Here is a 13,237-nt window from a genome sequence, read left to right as displayed (position 1 = left end):
ATCTAAAATATTTCAATAATGATCATCATCATAAACTGATTTTTGATTTTTTAAAAAAAATTTGGTTGTTACGGTAATCAATCAATCGATAACAAAAATCAATAAATTTCATTAGCAAAATCTTAATGAAAATTCCTTTCTTTTTTTTTATTATGATCACCATGATGATACCGATTGGTTAATGTTATTTAACCCCGAAAAATCCAAAATTTCAAAAATCAACCACCACTGTCGAAATAGAATAAAATTCATGTCCGTTTGGTTTATTTGGGAAAAATAATCATCATAATTTTATTTCAAATTTTTAGTTTTTTTTTGTTTGTAACAACTATTTTGACAGAAATAGATAGAATTTTTTTTTGTGTGTGTGTGGTTAACATCAACAATCAACGAGAAAAAAAAAACACAAAACAGGAATTTCATCGGTTTGTGGTTGCAATAATGTGATGTGAATAAAGTGAATTTTCAATTTTTTGTTTTAGTTTGTTTTGTCCAATTTGAACGCAATTAAATCAATCAATCGATTGATTGATTATAGATGAAACGATGACTTTTTCCTTTTCAGTGTTTTAATGAAAAATTTTAGCTGTATGTGGACTTTTTTTAGCCACAACCGGTAATTTTTCACCAGTTAAATATGGATTCTGTTTAAACTAAATGAATGAAAAAATAGTAAGATAGTAAACAGGGTGTAAATAGTGGAAAAATCAATAATTTACCGATTTTTTATCATCATCATTATTGATTATTGATCGTTTTACAATCGTAGATTTTTCATTACGTTTTTGAAAAAATTTTTTTGCAACAACTTTATGATCATCTTTTGATGTATCGATAGTATCGATAATTTTATTGATTGTTGTATCCAATTCGATACCTTCATTTTGTATTGAACGTGCTAATGTTTCTAATTCATTTTCATCCGTATTACCTGGGCAATTAAACATATGTTCCGAATCACACATACATTCTTGTGATGATTGATATTCTTTACTATAATCGGCTGAATTGATAAAATCTTCTAAACAACCATCATCAGCTACAAGTTGGGTTGAAATAGACAAAAAAAATTAGCAAAAAAATGATTATTTTTTGGGAGCTATTTAAACAAAATCAAACCTGAATAACCAATCGGACATGGATTTGGTGGATTACAATAAGCCGGTAATACTGAATCCGATTTTATCACCTGTACATTTGGTATACTACCATCTGGTTTTAAACGTTGTAAACCTTCACCAGCGCCACCTTGTACATATTGATGACCATATAATGATGAATGTTCCAAAAATTCTTTACGTGGTACAGGTTCTCTTGGTAATAGAATATCATCACGTGTTTGTAAATGATAATGATTATTCATCAATTCATTTGATTGTTGATCATGTTGTTCACGTTGTTCACTAAGATCTTTACGTATTCGATAATTCTAAAAGAATTTGTGGGAAAGTTTTCAGAAATTTAGAGAAAGTTTCCCAAAAATTTTCTCAACTTACATTCGAATCCAATAATGATGATGGATAAGAAAGAGAATCCTTCGGTGTTATCATTGATGATTCTTGTAATGGATCGACAAGTAAATATTGTTGTTGTTGCGGTAATTGCGATAATTGCGATTGCGGTAATTGTTGATCTTCATTCATACGTTCAATAAAATTATGTAACAGAGAATTCTGTATACGATAATCGCTATCATCGAAAAAATATGATTGATCGCCGCAATCGTAGCCACCAAACAACAAAATCAAATTGACTAACGCTAAATTCCAAAGGTAATTCATTTTGCTTTTGTAACTAAATTTAAATCTAAAAAAATTACAAATGAAAAAACAACAAACAATCAATCGATTCAACAGCTATTACAGAATCTAACAAACAACAACAACAAACGAAGAAACAAAGAAAAAATGAAGTTTTGCTTTGAGTTGTAAGCTCACTGAATGATAAAAAGACAACAACAACATAATTTACGTCATCAACAAAATGGCTACTTGAAATTCTGAAGAATCAAAGAATAAAATATATAGAAAAAAAAACAGTTCCATCTGGAACATTTATCTGGATTCTGCGCGTAAGTGTGTCTGAAAGTGTGTGGGTATCATTTTCCGTCAACAAAATCTCTGGAGATAAAGATCTTTCTATATAGAGATTACGAAATGCTGATGTTTGCTTGTTTGTTGTCAACGAAAATGAAAACGATAAATGTTGAGGGTTAAAAATTTTGGAAAATTCAAATCAAATTAATCGATTGATTTGATTATCGATATTTGATTTGATTTGGTTGATTTTCTTGATTGAATTATTGCTTGAATTTTTGATATAAAAATTTTGAAATAAAAAAATTTAATTTGAAGAATAATTTTCTGTTTGAAAAAGGGGTTGAAAAAAAAAGAATAATAAAAAAATTTTCTACAAAAAGTTTTGAAAAAAATCACAGGTGAAAAAATATGGATGAATTAATGCGTCGTGGTTATGAATCATTCGTCAGGATTGATGAAGGTGGTCAAGCAAAAGTATATAAATCAGTTAAACAAACAAAATTATTTGCCATTAAAGTTGTTCATGTTGAAGATCCAAATAATCCTCGGTTGGATGATGATTTGAAACGTGAACTGCAAATCATCCGCAATGTAAAACATCCTAATTGTGTCCGGTTGGAAGAATTACTTCGTAGTAAAGGTAAAATTTATATTATAATGGATTTTATGCCAAACGGTACTATTGGTAGTTGGGTTAAAACACATGGTCCGATTTGTGAATGGAAAGCACGTGCATGGTTTTGTCCAGTAGCACGTGCTGTTAAATATCTACATGAACATAGAATTGCACATAGGTATGATTAATTTTCGAAAACATTTTTTTTATACTAATTTAACCCTTCGTTATCACCTATATATAGAGATTTAAAATTGGATAATATCCTTTTGGATTCACATTGGAATCCAATGGTATCGGATTTTGGTTTTAGTCGTTTTGTTAGATTATCTGATTCTGGTCAAGTAGTTAAAAGTGATACATATTGTGGTACAACATCATATAATCCACCTGAAGTATTAAAACAAACACCATATGATCCATTTGCAGCTGATATTTGGTGTCTAGGTGTTATGTTATTCATAATGATAAATAAAATCTATCCATTTGATCGTCATGATAAACAAAAAATGTATGAATGTCAACTGAATAGACAATATAAATTACAAGATAGTATTGAAGAAAAATCATCAAATGATATTAAAGATTTAATCCGGATATTATTGGAACCAGATCCTGAACATCGTCCAAATATTCGTGAAATTTGTGAACATCCATGGTTTCCAATTGTATTAAGAGAAAATGAAATTTTATCAAGTCGTTCAATGATTAGTTTGAAAAGTGTACGTCGTAATGCTGATTCTTGAATCCGAATGATGATTAATGATAACATACCCAAATGTCTTTGGATGGCTCCCCATCGATTCAAATTCAAAAAAATCTTTATCATTTTCTTTGAAGTTGATTATATTTATACATAAAACATTTGATTCGTTCTTCCGATAAATGATTAAACCATTTTCCATTTTGTTTAAAATATGATCCGACAATAATGGCTGCTATGTTTTTATCGAAAAATCTGCATAGATTTTGTTCGGTTACACCGGAACCAATCAATATTGGTATCGATTGATTATCATCGATCATTGATGATTGATTAATTTGATCAATATCGTTGATCGAAGGTGGATCACCTGTTTCACGACCTGTTATGATGATACCATCGGTTAGAAAAAATTTAGCTGCTTTAGCCATTTCTACTAAGTTTAAATCATCGGTTATTGAATGTGAACAATGTTTCTTTTTAATATCAGTAAGGATTAATATTTGTTCAGCATCAATTTGACGACGATATCTTAATAATGGACCAGCACATGCTTTAGGCATTAATCCTTCATCAGCCACATGGCTAAATATAAATCCTTCCGTACGAATAAATTGAAATTGACATGCTTGTGCAACAGCTAATGCTTGTTGATTTAAACCGGCTAGAATTTGTATACCACATGGAATTTCCCGGGGAATAATACGACGTAATTCTGTACATATTCTTGTCATACAAGCCGTTATTTCTGGACCAGAATCTTCTGATTGTATATATGGTATATCGAACATATTTTCAACTAAAATACCATTGATACCATTACGAATGTATATCAGAGCATCATTACAAGCATGATCGATAAGTTGTTGAATATCAAAACAATGACCATGGTTTCTTGAAGCACAAGGTGTACCTGGTAATGGTCGTACATGAATCATACCAATCACAGACATCTGATCACGGTTAAAATATTTAAAAAAATTATTTTTTAACATTTTTTTTTTCAAAAACTTTTTCAAACTTGAATCACAGACACATGTTCCATACGGAAATGTTTCCAGAAAATTCCAAAATTTTTGTAAGAAAAAAAAACTTTCCCGGGAAAAAAAATCACAGATTGTTTATGTATGACTCATTTTCTCAACAACAACAACAGCAAAAAAAAAAAAAAAATAAAAATATTCTCGTTTGAGAAAGAGAGAAATTGAATGAATCGAATGGGGGAAACAAAAACAAAAAAATAAGCGAGCTTTCTTTCTTTTTGCGAGTGTTTTTCTGTTTCATTGCAAAATTTGTGTGTTTTTTGTAAACCCGCTTTTTTTGGTTTACGTGCAAAAAACAAAAAACAAAACAAAACAAAACAAGCCAAAAGAGAGTGGAAAAAGAATCTTAAAAACAAAAACAACCAGTCTGTTGTTGTTGGTGATTTTCTGAAGCATGTTTTCATCCGTATTGATGTTTTGAGAACTTTTTTTCATTTATCCAACGGTTTTTTCTGGAAAAGAATAGCTTTCCTCAACAGCAACAATGCCTCGAAATTCACGTTCAACAGCAGTTTCATCAACGAATTCGACTTCAACTTCTTCGAATTCATCATCATCATCATCATCGTCTATGGCAAATATATCAACAAGACAAACACGTAATCTTTTACAATATAATCATCATCATTCACATCATTCACATCATAATCATCATCAAATTCCATCATATATACCAATGCCAAATACTCGTTCATCAAGATCGATTACAAATACAAATCAATTGAATCGTACATGTAAAATAACATTAGGAACAACAAATTCAAATCAATTACGAAATGGTTTATCATCTGCATCTTGTAACAGCACTGCCTCATCATCATCATCGACATCAACAAATTATCAACCGCAACCACCATCAGCATCAACGTTAACAGTATCGGGACAATATCAAAATCGTGATCAATATGGTGGTCTATCGAGAAATTCAAATTCTATTCATTTTGATAATAATACATCATCATCATCGACAAATTTCCATCAACAACAACAACAACAAATGAATTGTTCAACAATTTATTCAATGCCAAGATTAGAAGATATGACAAATAATACTGGTACTAACAACAACAACAACAATAATACACTTTCAACAACAACAACATTATCAATAGAAAAATATTTACAATCAATGAATGTTCGTTTTATTAAACATAATTCATATGAAGAAATTCGTTCATTAATTAAACCACAACGTATAAGTAAGGGTTAATTTTTTATTTATATTATTTATTGAATGGAGTTAATTGATAAATGATCTTTATCTTTTTTACATCATCATCCTTAAAATATATAGATTCATTTGGTGAATCAACAAGACAATCATTTCGTTCAACAATGGTTACAACATTAACAATGAGTGATCAATATAAAGTATTTTTACGTTTTTGTAAATATTCAACACAATTAAATGAACAAATGGATTGTTTACCAAAATCATTTAATTTATCAATTAATGAATGTACATTTACGGTATGTAATATTTTTCGGGTATTTTCTTTTCGGAAATTTTCTAATTGAAAACTTTTTCTAGATAAAAAATAAATATACATTCGCTCCATATGATATAACACAACGTATTGTTGGTGAAAAAAATAATGAAATTTATATTCGTGCAACCATACCGGAACATAATGATTTTTCCAATACGGATTATTATTATGGTGTATTTTTAATGAAAAAAATTGATCATAAAAATTTATTAAAATTATTAAAAGATAAGGGACCGCATGATACAAAATTATCAATTGATTTAGTTAAAAAGAAATTATTTACTGATGATGATGATGTTATTTGTGATAATGTAATGAAAGTATCATTATTATGTCCGGTAAGTTCCTTTTGTTTGTTTGTTGTATTTCTTCGTTATTGACTTTTATTTGCTTTATTTTGTTTTTTGTTTTCGCTTTTCAACTATAGCTTACATCATTACGTTTAAAAATACCATCACGTTCAAAACATTGTGATCATGTACATTGTTTTGATGGTGAAGCATTCATATCCATTAATGATATTACGCCAAGATGGAAATGTCCAATTTGTAAAATTTATATTAAATTTGATGATTTAATTATCGATGGGTAATGATTGATTTATTTATAATTTTTTGTTTTGTAAATTTTAATGTTACTAAAATCAAAATTTTTGTTGGCTGTTATGTTTTGTTTTGTCAATTACAGACTGGTTACACGAATATTGAAAAATGCACCAACCGAATCGAATGAAGCACAAATTTTTCCGGATGGTACTTTTGAATATCTTCAAAATGGTGTTAAAATAAATAACCCAAATATTTCCGAAGGTAATGTTGTTGCTGCTGATTATCATTATTTTCATTGATTGTTTTTTGTCACTCATGAAAAAAATAGGTCGTCCGACAACAACAAATCTTAAACGAAATTCATCATCATCATTATGTTTGAAAAATGAAGATAAAAAACCACGTTTAGATTCGACGTTGAAGACGCCAAAAAAACCAACAATCGAATGGATTACTATTGATAGTTCGGATGATGATGATGATAATAAAGATGATGATGACGATGATGATGATGATGATGATAGTGATAAGAATAGTAGTTCAGATAATTCGGATGCTAGTAGTAGTGCAACAATTATTTCACAAACTGATTGTAAGTGTTTGATTACTGATTTCTGATTTTTGAATTTTTTCACCATTTCTTTTTAACCCTTTTTTTTCACATAGATTCAAATTATCCACGTATAAATTCATCAAATTCATCAAATGATTGTAAAAATAATAATGATGATAATGATGATTCAGATGATGATTGTATGATTGTATTTGAAAAAATTAATCCACAAACAACAACAACAACAACAACAAGAAATATTGGTAATCATAATCACCATCATCATTATAATCCACGTAATTCAAGATCTTCTAATCATTCATCAAGACAAAGTGGTGGTGGTGGTGGTGGTGGAAGGAATGCAAGTGATAATTCAACAACAAAAATTTCCCCTACTATTGTTAGTTTAAATTCATCAACAATGTTGAATGCAATAAATAAGATGAAAAATTCTGTTTTGAATACATCATCATCATCATCATCACAATCAATAACATCGGGATATCAATCAACGGCAAGTATTGTTGATCAAATTCTTCAACAGAATCAAAATACTACTGCTACTGCTAGCGCAAGATTTGAACAACAAAATCATTCATATTCAAAGACAGCAACAACAACAACAACAGCAGCAGCAGTGACAACAACAACAACAGCATCTACTTCAAATTCAAATGTTAATGTTTCGACATCATCTGGATCATCATCTGGATCATTATTGGTTAATAATGGTAATAATAATAATAATAATGGTAATAATCTTCGACCTAAAGCACCATTACAACAACAACAACAACAATATCAACAATCTTTATTTCAACAACAACAACAACAATCACAAAGACCACATGATTTAAGTATACATAATCAATATGTTCAAATGAATAATAATAGTAGTAAACAACAACAACAACAACAACAAAGAAATCCAACAAAATCAATAATGACAGCTACAAATATTACTAGTAATAATCCTGTTGCTGCTGCTTCTGCTTCTGCTGCTGTTGATTTAAGTATTTTACCTTCGATTTCTTCTCATCAAACTACTAATCATCATCATCATCATCATCATCATCATCCGCATTCACATTTGAATGGTATTGTTTCGGTTCCACCACCACTACCACCACCACCACCGTCTTCACATCCACATCATCCACATCATAATCATATTCATAATGTTCAAAATTCATTAACACAACAACAGCAACATAATAATAAATCGAATCAAATTATATTATCAGATCAAAATAATGATATTATTAGTAGCAATAATAATAATAATAATGGTTATCAAAATTTTACAAATACAAATACAATTAATAATCATAATCATAATAGTAATTATTCATCAACATTAAGTTCAAGTATTAAAAATTTTATAGCTCAACAACAATTTTCATCATCATCATCATCATCATCTTGTCCATTTTCTCAACAACAACAACAACAACAAATTACAACCAACAACAACAACAATAATAATTCACCATTGTCAACTATTTATAATCCATGTTTAAATGATTTTTTAACAAATCATCAACAACAACAACAACAACAACAATCATCGACAACAACAACAACAACTATTGGTAATAATTTATCGGGAACAACAAATGCAACAACAACAACAACAACAATGAATAATGGGCATTATCATCATCATTATAATAATAATAATTGTGGTGGTCATCATCCGCATCCACATCCGCATCAATATCATCAACATCCATTCAATATTGACCAACAACATCCACATCATCATCATCATTTGAATTTTGATCATCATCATAATCATCATCATAATACAAATGGTGGTGGATCGATTCCGATTAATCAATTTCTTTCACCATTTGATGGTGATCATCTTCAACAACAACAACATCAACATCAGCATACATCACCTTCTTCGTCTTCATCTTCATCTGCAGCGGCAAATTTTTCCACTAATAACACTGATTTGACGTACGTAAAATAGCAAAACAAAAAACAAAAAAATTGTTTGCCCACAAAACAAAAGACCATTGGTTTTCCATTGAATAGATTAAAGATTCTTTTGAAACAATCAATCAACCAACCAACCAACCAACCAACCACCAATACCACTATTTATTTACTTATTCCTAATCTATAATGTTTATTGTTATTATTATTTTTTTTTACTAAAAAAAAAGAAAATCAATATCATTCCTTTCACAAAAAAAGAAATTCTGTATTTTACAAATAGTGATGAACAACAACAAAAAAAAAAAAAATTAAATTCGAATCGATAGTATCGATATATAAAAATAATCGATTGTTTTTTTCTGTTTGTTTCTTCCTTTCCGACCTTTTGACATTTTTTTTCTGTTTCTGTCGTCGTTATTCTGTGTTTTGTTTTGACATTTTTGGTTCAGATTTGGCGTCAACAACAACAACGCAAATATTCATGTAAAAGCTGAACATTCTGGAGCTACATTTCAATCAACTACGTCAGCAGCTGATTTATTCCTATCATCATCAAATGATCCATCAAATATTTCATCAACCGATCCATATCATTGGTTATTTAATGATATTACAACAAATCCATTAAGTTTAGCGTTTGGTAATGATTTGGTAAGTCATTGTTTTCATTTTCGTTTTCTTGATTCTAATTTTTCAATTTAATTTAACCCCCTCAGAGTCCATTTATACGATCAACATCGGCATCGTCATCGGCATCATCTTCAACCGTAAAAGAACCTCAACCACCGCAAACACCGACAACAACAACAACAACAACAAATTTCCAGTTTCAATCAATATCGATTTCATCGTCATCAAATAGTAGCACCACTAGTAATTCGACTGCAAATATTCCGTCAAAATATTCATTATTACAACCTCGATAATTATAATTATAGAAAATTTGTAAATATAGAAAAAATTTTTGTAATTTGAAGAAAAACTCAAAATTCATTTTTTTATTCAGTTGTTGTTGTTGTTGTTGTTGTAATATTGTTGTTATAATAATCTTCATTATCGTTTACTAATTCTTCTTCACCATCAAATAATGATGTTGATGTTGGTGGTGGCGGTGTTGTAGTATCATCAAATTTTGTTGTTTCCGTTAATCTTGGTGAACGAATTGGATGTTTTTGATTATTACTTTTAAAGCCAATTGTTTCATCATTAACGCCAAAAGCGCCACCACCACTACTACGAATATTTTGAATACCATTGGATTTTATTCTACTTAAACTTTGATCACTACGCATTGATAAACGTTTTGTACGATTTTTAGATTTGAATGCACCTTTTGCATCCATTTTTTTCATTGCACGTTCAACTGCTTGTTCAACTTGTTGTTCAAATTCAATTGATTCGGATGAACGATAACGTTGACGGGCGATTAAATAGGACATAAAACCACAATAAATTATTAAAAATATTGCTACAATATTTGTCAATAATTTTGGTGATGATGGATTACTTGTATTATAATCAATATCGGATAATGATGATGATGATTTTTGAAAACCATTATAAAAATCTTCATATTGATTTAAACCTATGATACTTGTTATCATTGCCATTATTAAACAACCTAAACCTAATAATCGTACTAATAATAATAATTGATTTAATTTTTTTAAAAATTTTTGTCTTTTTTTTGGTCGTAAAAAATTATTTTTGTTTGTTTGTTTGTTTGTTTGTAATGGTATTTGTTTAAAAAATAGATAAAAATTACCAATACAATATAATGTAAATATTAATATTGTTATTAAACCAAACCATGAATGCATTGTTTGTAAATGTATTTTTCTTTTCATTATATGCCATTTATAAATTATTATAAAACTTATTAATAATAATGTTAATATTGTTATTAAAAATGGTAAACGACAATAATTTATTGTTCGTTTGGATGTTATTAATATTAATGCTATTATTTGTAAATATAAAAAGGGAGAATATTAAAATCATTAGTATTTTATCTTGTAAAAATTTTTACAAAAAAACAAAAAACTTACAATTAGCTAAAAATACAATCATACTAATAATCATAAACATTGGATGATAACTTAATGCATTATCAAATAAATTACCACCATTATTATTAAAACCACCATAATATTGTACAATTAATGAACCAAGTAATACAATCAATATAATACCTAATAATTGTGCCAACATATAGATAATACAATTATGTATTAGTGCATCTTTTTCCACTGCTAATTTATCCGATAATTTTGTACCGGTTGTTGATACAATATGTGCTTTTACTTTTTCCACTATTGGTTCACCTTTTTTATTTCTATATACTTCTCTTATAACGGTTACTTTATCTTTATCTTTATCCGTTGATAATGATCCACCACCACCTTTATTATTATTATTATTATTATTATTATTCAATGTTGCTGATGATGTTTTGGATGTTTGTGATGTTAATGTTGGTTCAGTTGTTGTTGTTTTTTCCTGTTGTTCCAAAATAATTGGTGGTAATAATGTTTTTGTTGTTAATGTTGGTGATAATTTTGATGGTCCTTTGGATAATTTTAATCCAGCAATCGGTTGTTGTTGTAGTTGCGGTTGTAGTTGCGGTTGTTGTTTTTCCATTGTTGTTGTTGTTGTTGTTTGCGGTATTTTTGTTGCTGATAATGTTGAAAATAATGGTGGATTAAAGGTTTTTTCTGCTGCTGCTACTGTTGGCGGTGGCGGTGGTGTTTTCCGCTTCGATTTAACTTTACCGTGTGATTTTGATTTCAATGATTTTTGTCGTTTTGGTGATCTTTTTCTACTACCCGATGGTGGTGGTGATAATCTTTTTTTCGGTGATAATACTTTTGGAATATTCATTGTTGATGTTGATGATGTAGTTATTTTGCTTGCTGTAAATTTTGTCGCTGTTGTTGCCGATGTTGCTGTTGATTTTGGTGATAATAACCGTTTTTGTTTTAAATCTTTTGATTTTTTTCTTAATTGCGATGATGATGATGATGATGATGGTGATAATCTACTTTTAACTCTATTTCTTAATTGTTCTGCTGTTGTTGTTGTTGTTGATTTTGTTGTTGTTGTTGTCGGTATTGTTGTTGTTGTTGTTGTTGAATATTTTATTATTGATTTATTTGTTCTTGATTTCATCAATGGATAACATTCTTGTATTGAATTTTCTGTTTGAGTACTTTTTTCATCGATCGATGAAAATTCTGGTATACGATGTTTCGTTGATGGTACTGGTATCCATTTTTCTGGTACATTATCATTAAAAGGTCTAAATGGTAATACCATCAATGGTTTTGGTTGTTGTTGTTGTTGTCTAGGTTGTTGTTGTTGTTGTTGTTTCGGTTGTTGTTGTTGTTGTCTAGGCTGTTGTTGTTGTTGTTGTTGTTTCTGAATTCTATGCAAATCTTTTATCGTTGGATGATGATGATGATGATGATCTTTTGATGATGAATTTGCGGCCAATGTTGATCTGGATGAATCATATTTCCCAATAATTCCTTCTTCTTCATCAACAATAATTTCTTCATTATCATTTTGTAATTCCGGTTGTAATTTTATTGTTAATGTTTCTGCAATTGATTTTTCTGTTTTTTCACTTTGTGATTTTGATTGTGATTTTTTCATTTCATCAAAATTTGTTTTTATTATCGGTTCTGGTTCCTGTTCTGGTTCTGATTCTGACTGCGATTTTGAATGCGGTTTTTTTATTACATCCGATATACTACTACTACGTATTGTATCCGAATCGGTTATCGTTTCTAATGGTACAAAAGTTTTTCTTGACTTTTCATCAATTGTTTTTTCAAATGCAAACGGAAATGTTCGGTCATCCATTTTTTGATTGTTGTTGTTGTTGTTGTAGTAGTAGTTGTTGTTGTTGTTGTTGTTATCGTAATCGTTATTATTATTATTATCGATTGATTGATCGTCGTTATCGCTATTGTCGTAATTTTGTTGTTGTTGTTTCTTTTTTGATGATCTTGGTCGTTTTGATTTTTTAATCGATAATTTTTCAATCAATATATGATATATTGGTGTTATATAACGATTAAATAATTCGGTTAATATTTTTTGTAACGGCGCAATTATAATTTTTTTTCAGGTTAGCCTTTAACAACAGAAAAAAAATATATATTAAAGGCAAAACACACAAAGGAAAAAACGAAAAAAAATAAAAAAGAATTAAACACAAAAACGATTTGAAAGTAATGGATTTTCAGCTGAATTTTATACATTTTTGTCGATAATTCTTTATTTCGAAAATTTAA

At 28.9% G+C, this 13,237-nt stretch overlaps 5 protein-coding genes across 5 annotated transcripts; 2 read left to right on the top strand and 3 right to left on the bottom strand.

The window, feature by feature from the left end:
• Positions 1 to 266: 266 nt before the first annotated feature.
• On the bottom strand, positions 267 to 1,952 carry 7B2 (Secretogranin_V domain-containing protein 7B2). Its single transcript, XM_027338660.2, has 4 exons — positions 1,497 to 1,952; positions 1,120 to 1,429; positions 720 to 1,039; positions 267 to 653 (listed from the first exon to the last, which is right to left on the bottom strand). The coding sequence occupies exons 1-4, from the start codon at positions 1,779 to 1,781 to the stop codon at positions 570 to 572; spliced, it is 999 nt and encodes a 332-aa protein (XP_027194461.2). The 5' UTR covers positions 1,782 to 1,952; the 3' UTR covers positions 267 to 569.
• A 495-nt stretch (positions 1,953 to 2,447) lies between these two features.
• LOC113789165 (testis-specific serine/threonine-protein kinase 3-like) lies at positions 2,448 to 3,571 on the top strand. Its single transcript, XM_027338661.2, has 2 exons — positions 2,448 to 2,833; positions 2,900 to 3,571. Exons 1-2 carry the CDS (start codon positions 2,448 to 2,450, stop codon positions 3,399 to 3,401), a joined length of 888 nt encoding a protein of 295 aa, XP_027194462.1. The 3' UTR covers positions 3,402 to 3,571.
• On the bottom strand, positions 2,840 to 4,415 carry LOC113789166 (uncharacterized protein F13E9.13, mitochondrial). Its single transcript, XM_027338662.2, has one exon. The coding sequence runs from the start codon at positions 4,351 to 4,353 to the stop codon at positions 3,481 to 3,483; it is 873 nt and encodes a 290-aa protein (XP_027194463.2). The 5' UTR covers positions 4,354 to 4,415; the 3' UTR covers positions 2,840 to 3,480.
• A 117-nt stretch (positions 4,416 to 4,532) lies between these two features.
• Su(var)2-10 (E3 SUMO-protein ligase Su(var)2-10) lies at positions 4,533 to 9,940 on the top strand. Its single transcript, XM_075823873.1, has 9 exons — positions 4,533 to 5,600; positions 5,696 to 5,871; positions 5,933 to 6,229; positions 6,319 to 6,479; positions 6,579 to 6,700; positions 6,768 to 7,031; positions 7,106 to 8,957; positions 9,389 to 9,590; positions 9,656 to 9,940. Exons 1-9 carry the CDS (start codon positions 4,886 to 4,888, stop codon positions 9,863 to 9,865), a joined length of 3,999 nt encoding a protein of 1,332 aa, XP_075679988.1. The 5' UTR covers positions 4,533 to 4,885; the 3' UTR covers positions 9,866 to 9,940.
• Positions 9,901 to 13,145, bottom strand: LOC113789174 (uncharacterized). The gene is made up of 2 exons (XM_075823874.1): positions 10,988 to 13,145; positions 9,901 to 10,899 (listed from the first exon to the last, which is right to left on the bottom strand). Exons 1-2 carry the CDS (start codon positions 12,801 to 12,803, stop codon positions 9,938 to 9,940), a joined length of 2,778 nt encoding a protein of 925 aa, XP_075679989.1. The 5' UTR covers positions 12,804 to 13,145; the 3' UTR covers positions 9,901 to 9,937.
• Between the last annotated feature and the right edge of the window lie 92 nt (positions 13,146 to 13,237).

The sequence above is a fragment of the Dermatophagoides pteronyssinus genome, unplaced genomic scaffold (genome assembly GCF_027571235.1).
Source record: "Dermatophagoides pteronyssinus isolate colony J.1.1.1.1 unplaced genomic scaffold, Derpt_VIB-CSIC_2022.12 sq0038, whole genome shotgun sequence".
NCBI classification, from domain to species: domain Eukaryota; kingdom Metazoa; phylum Arthropoda; class Arachnida; order Sarcoptiformes; family Pyroglyphidae; genus Dermatophagoides; species Dermatophagoides pteronyssinus.
This window is presented reverse-complemented; position numbering and strand designations above follow the sequence as displayed.

Bases quoted from the DNA above. Each gene is read 5' to 3' on its own strand.
- 7B2 (XM_027338660.2), bottom strand. From the start codon at position 1,781: ATGAATTACCTTTGGAATTTAGCGTTAGTCAATTTGATTTTGTTGTTT. The intron at 1,430-1,496 runs GTAAGTTGAGAA...AAATTCTTTTAG, and splicing joins CATCATTATTGGATTCGAAT to AATTATCGAATACGTAAAGA. The intron at 1,040-1,119 runs GTTTGATTTTGT...CCCAACTTGTAG, and splicing joins ATGTCCGATTGGTTATTCAG to CTGATGATGGTTGTTTAGAA.
- LOC113789165 (XM_027338661.2), top strand. From the start codon at position 2,448: ATGGATGAATTAATGCGTCGTGGTTATGAATCATTCGTCAGGATTGAT. The intron at 2,834-2,899 runs GTATGATTAATT...ACCTATATATAG, and splicing joins GAACATAGAATTGCACATAG to AGATTTAAAATTGGATAATA.
- LOC113789166 (XM_027338662.2), bottom strand. From the start codon at position 4,353: ATGTTAAAAAATAATTTTTTTAAATATTTTAACCGTGATCAGATGTCT.
- LOC113789174 (XM_075823874.1), bottom strand. From the start codon at position 12,803: ATGGATGACCGAACATTTCCGTTTGCATTTGAAAAAACAATTGATGAA. The intron at 10,900-10,987 runs GTAAGTTTTTTG...TACAAATAATAG, and splicing joins GATTGTATTTTTAGCTAATT to CATTAATATTAATAACATCC.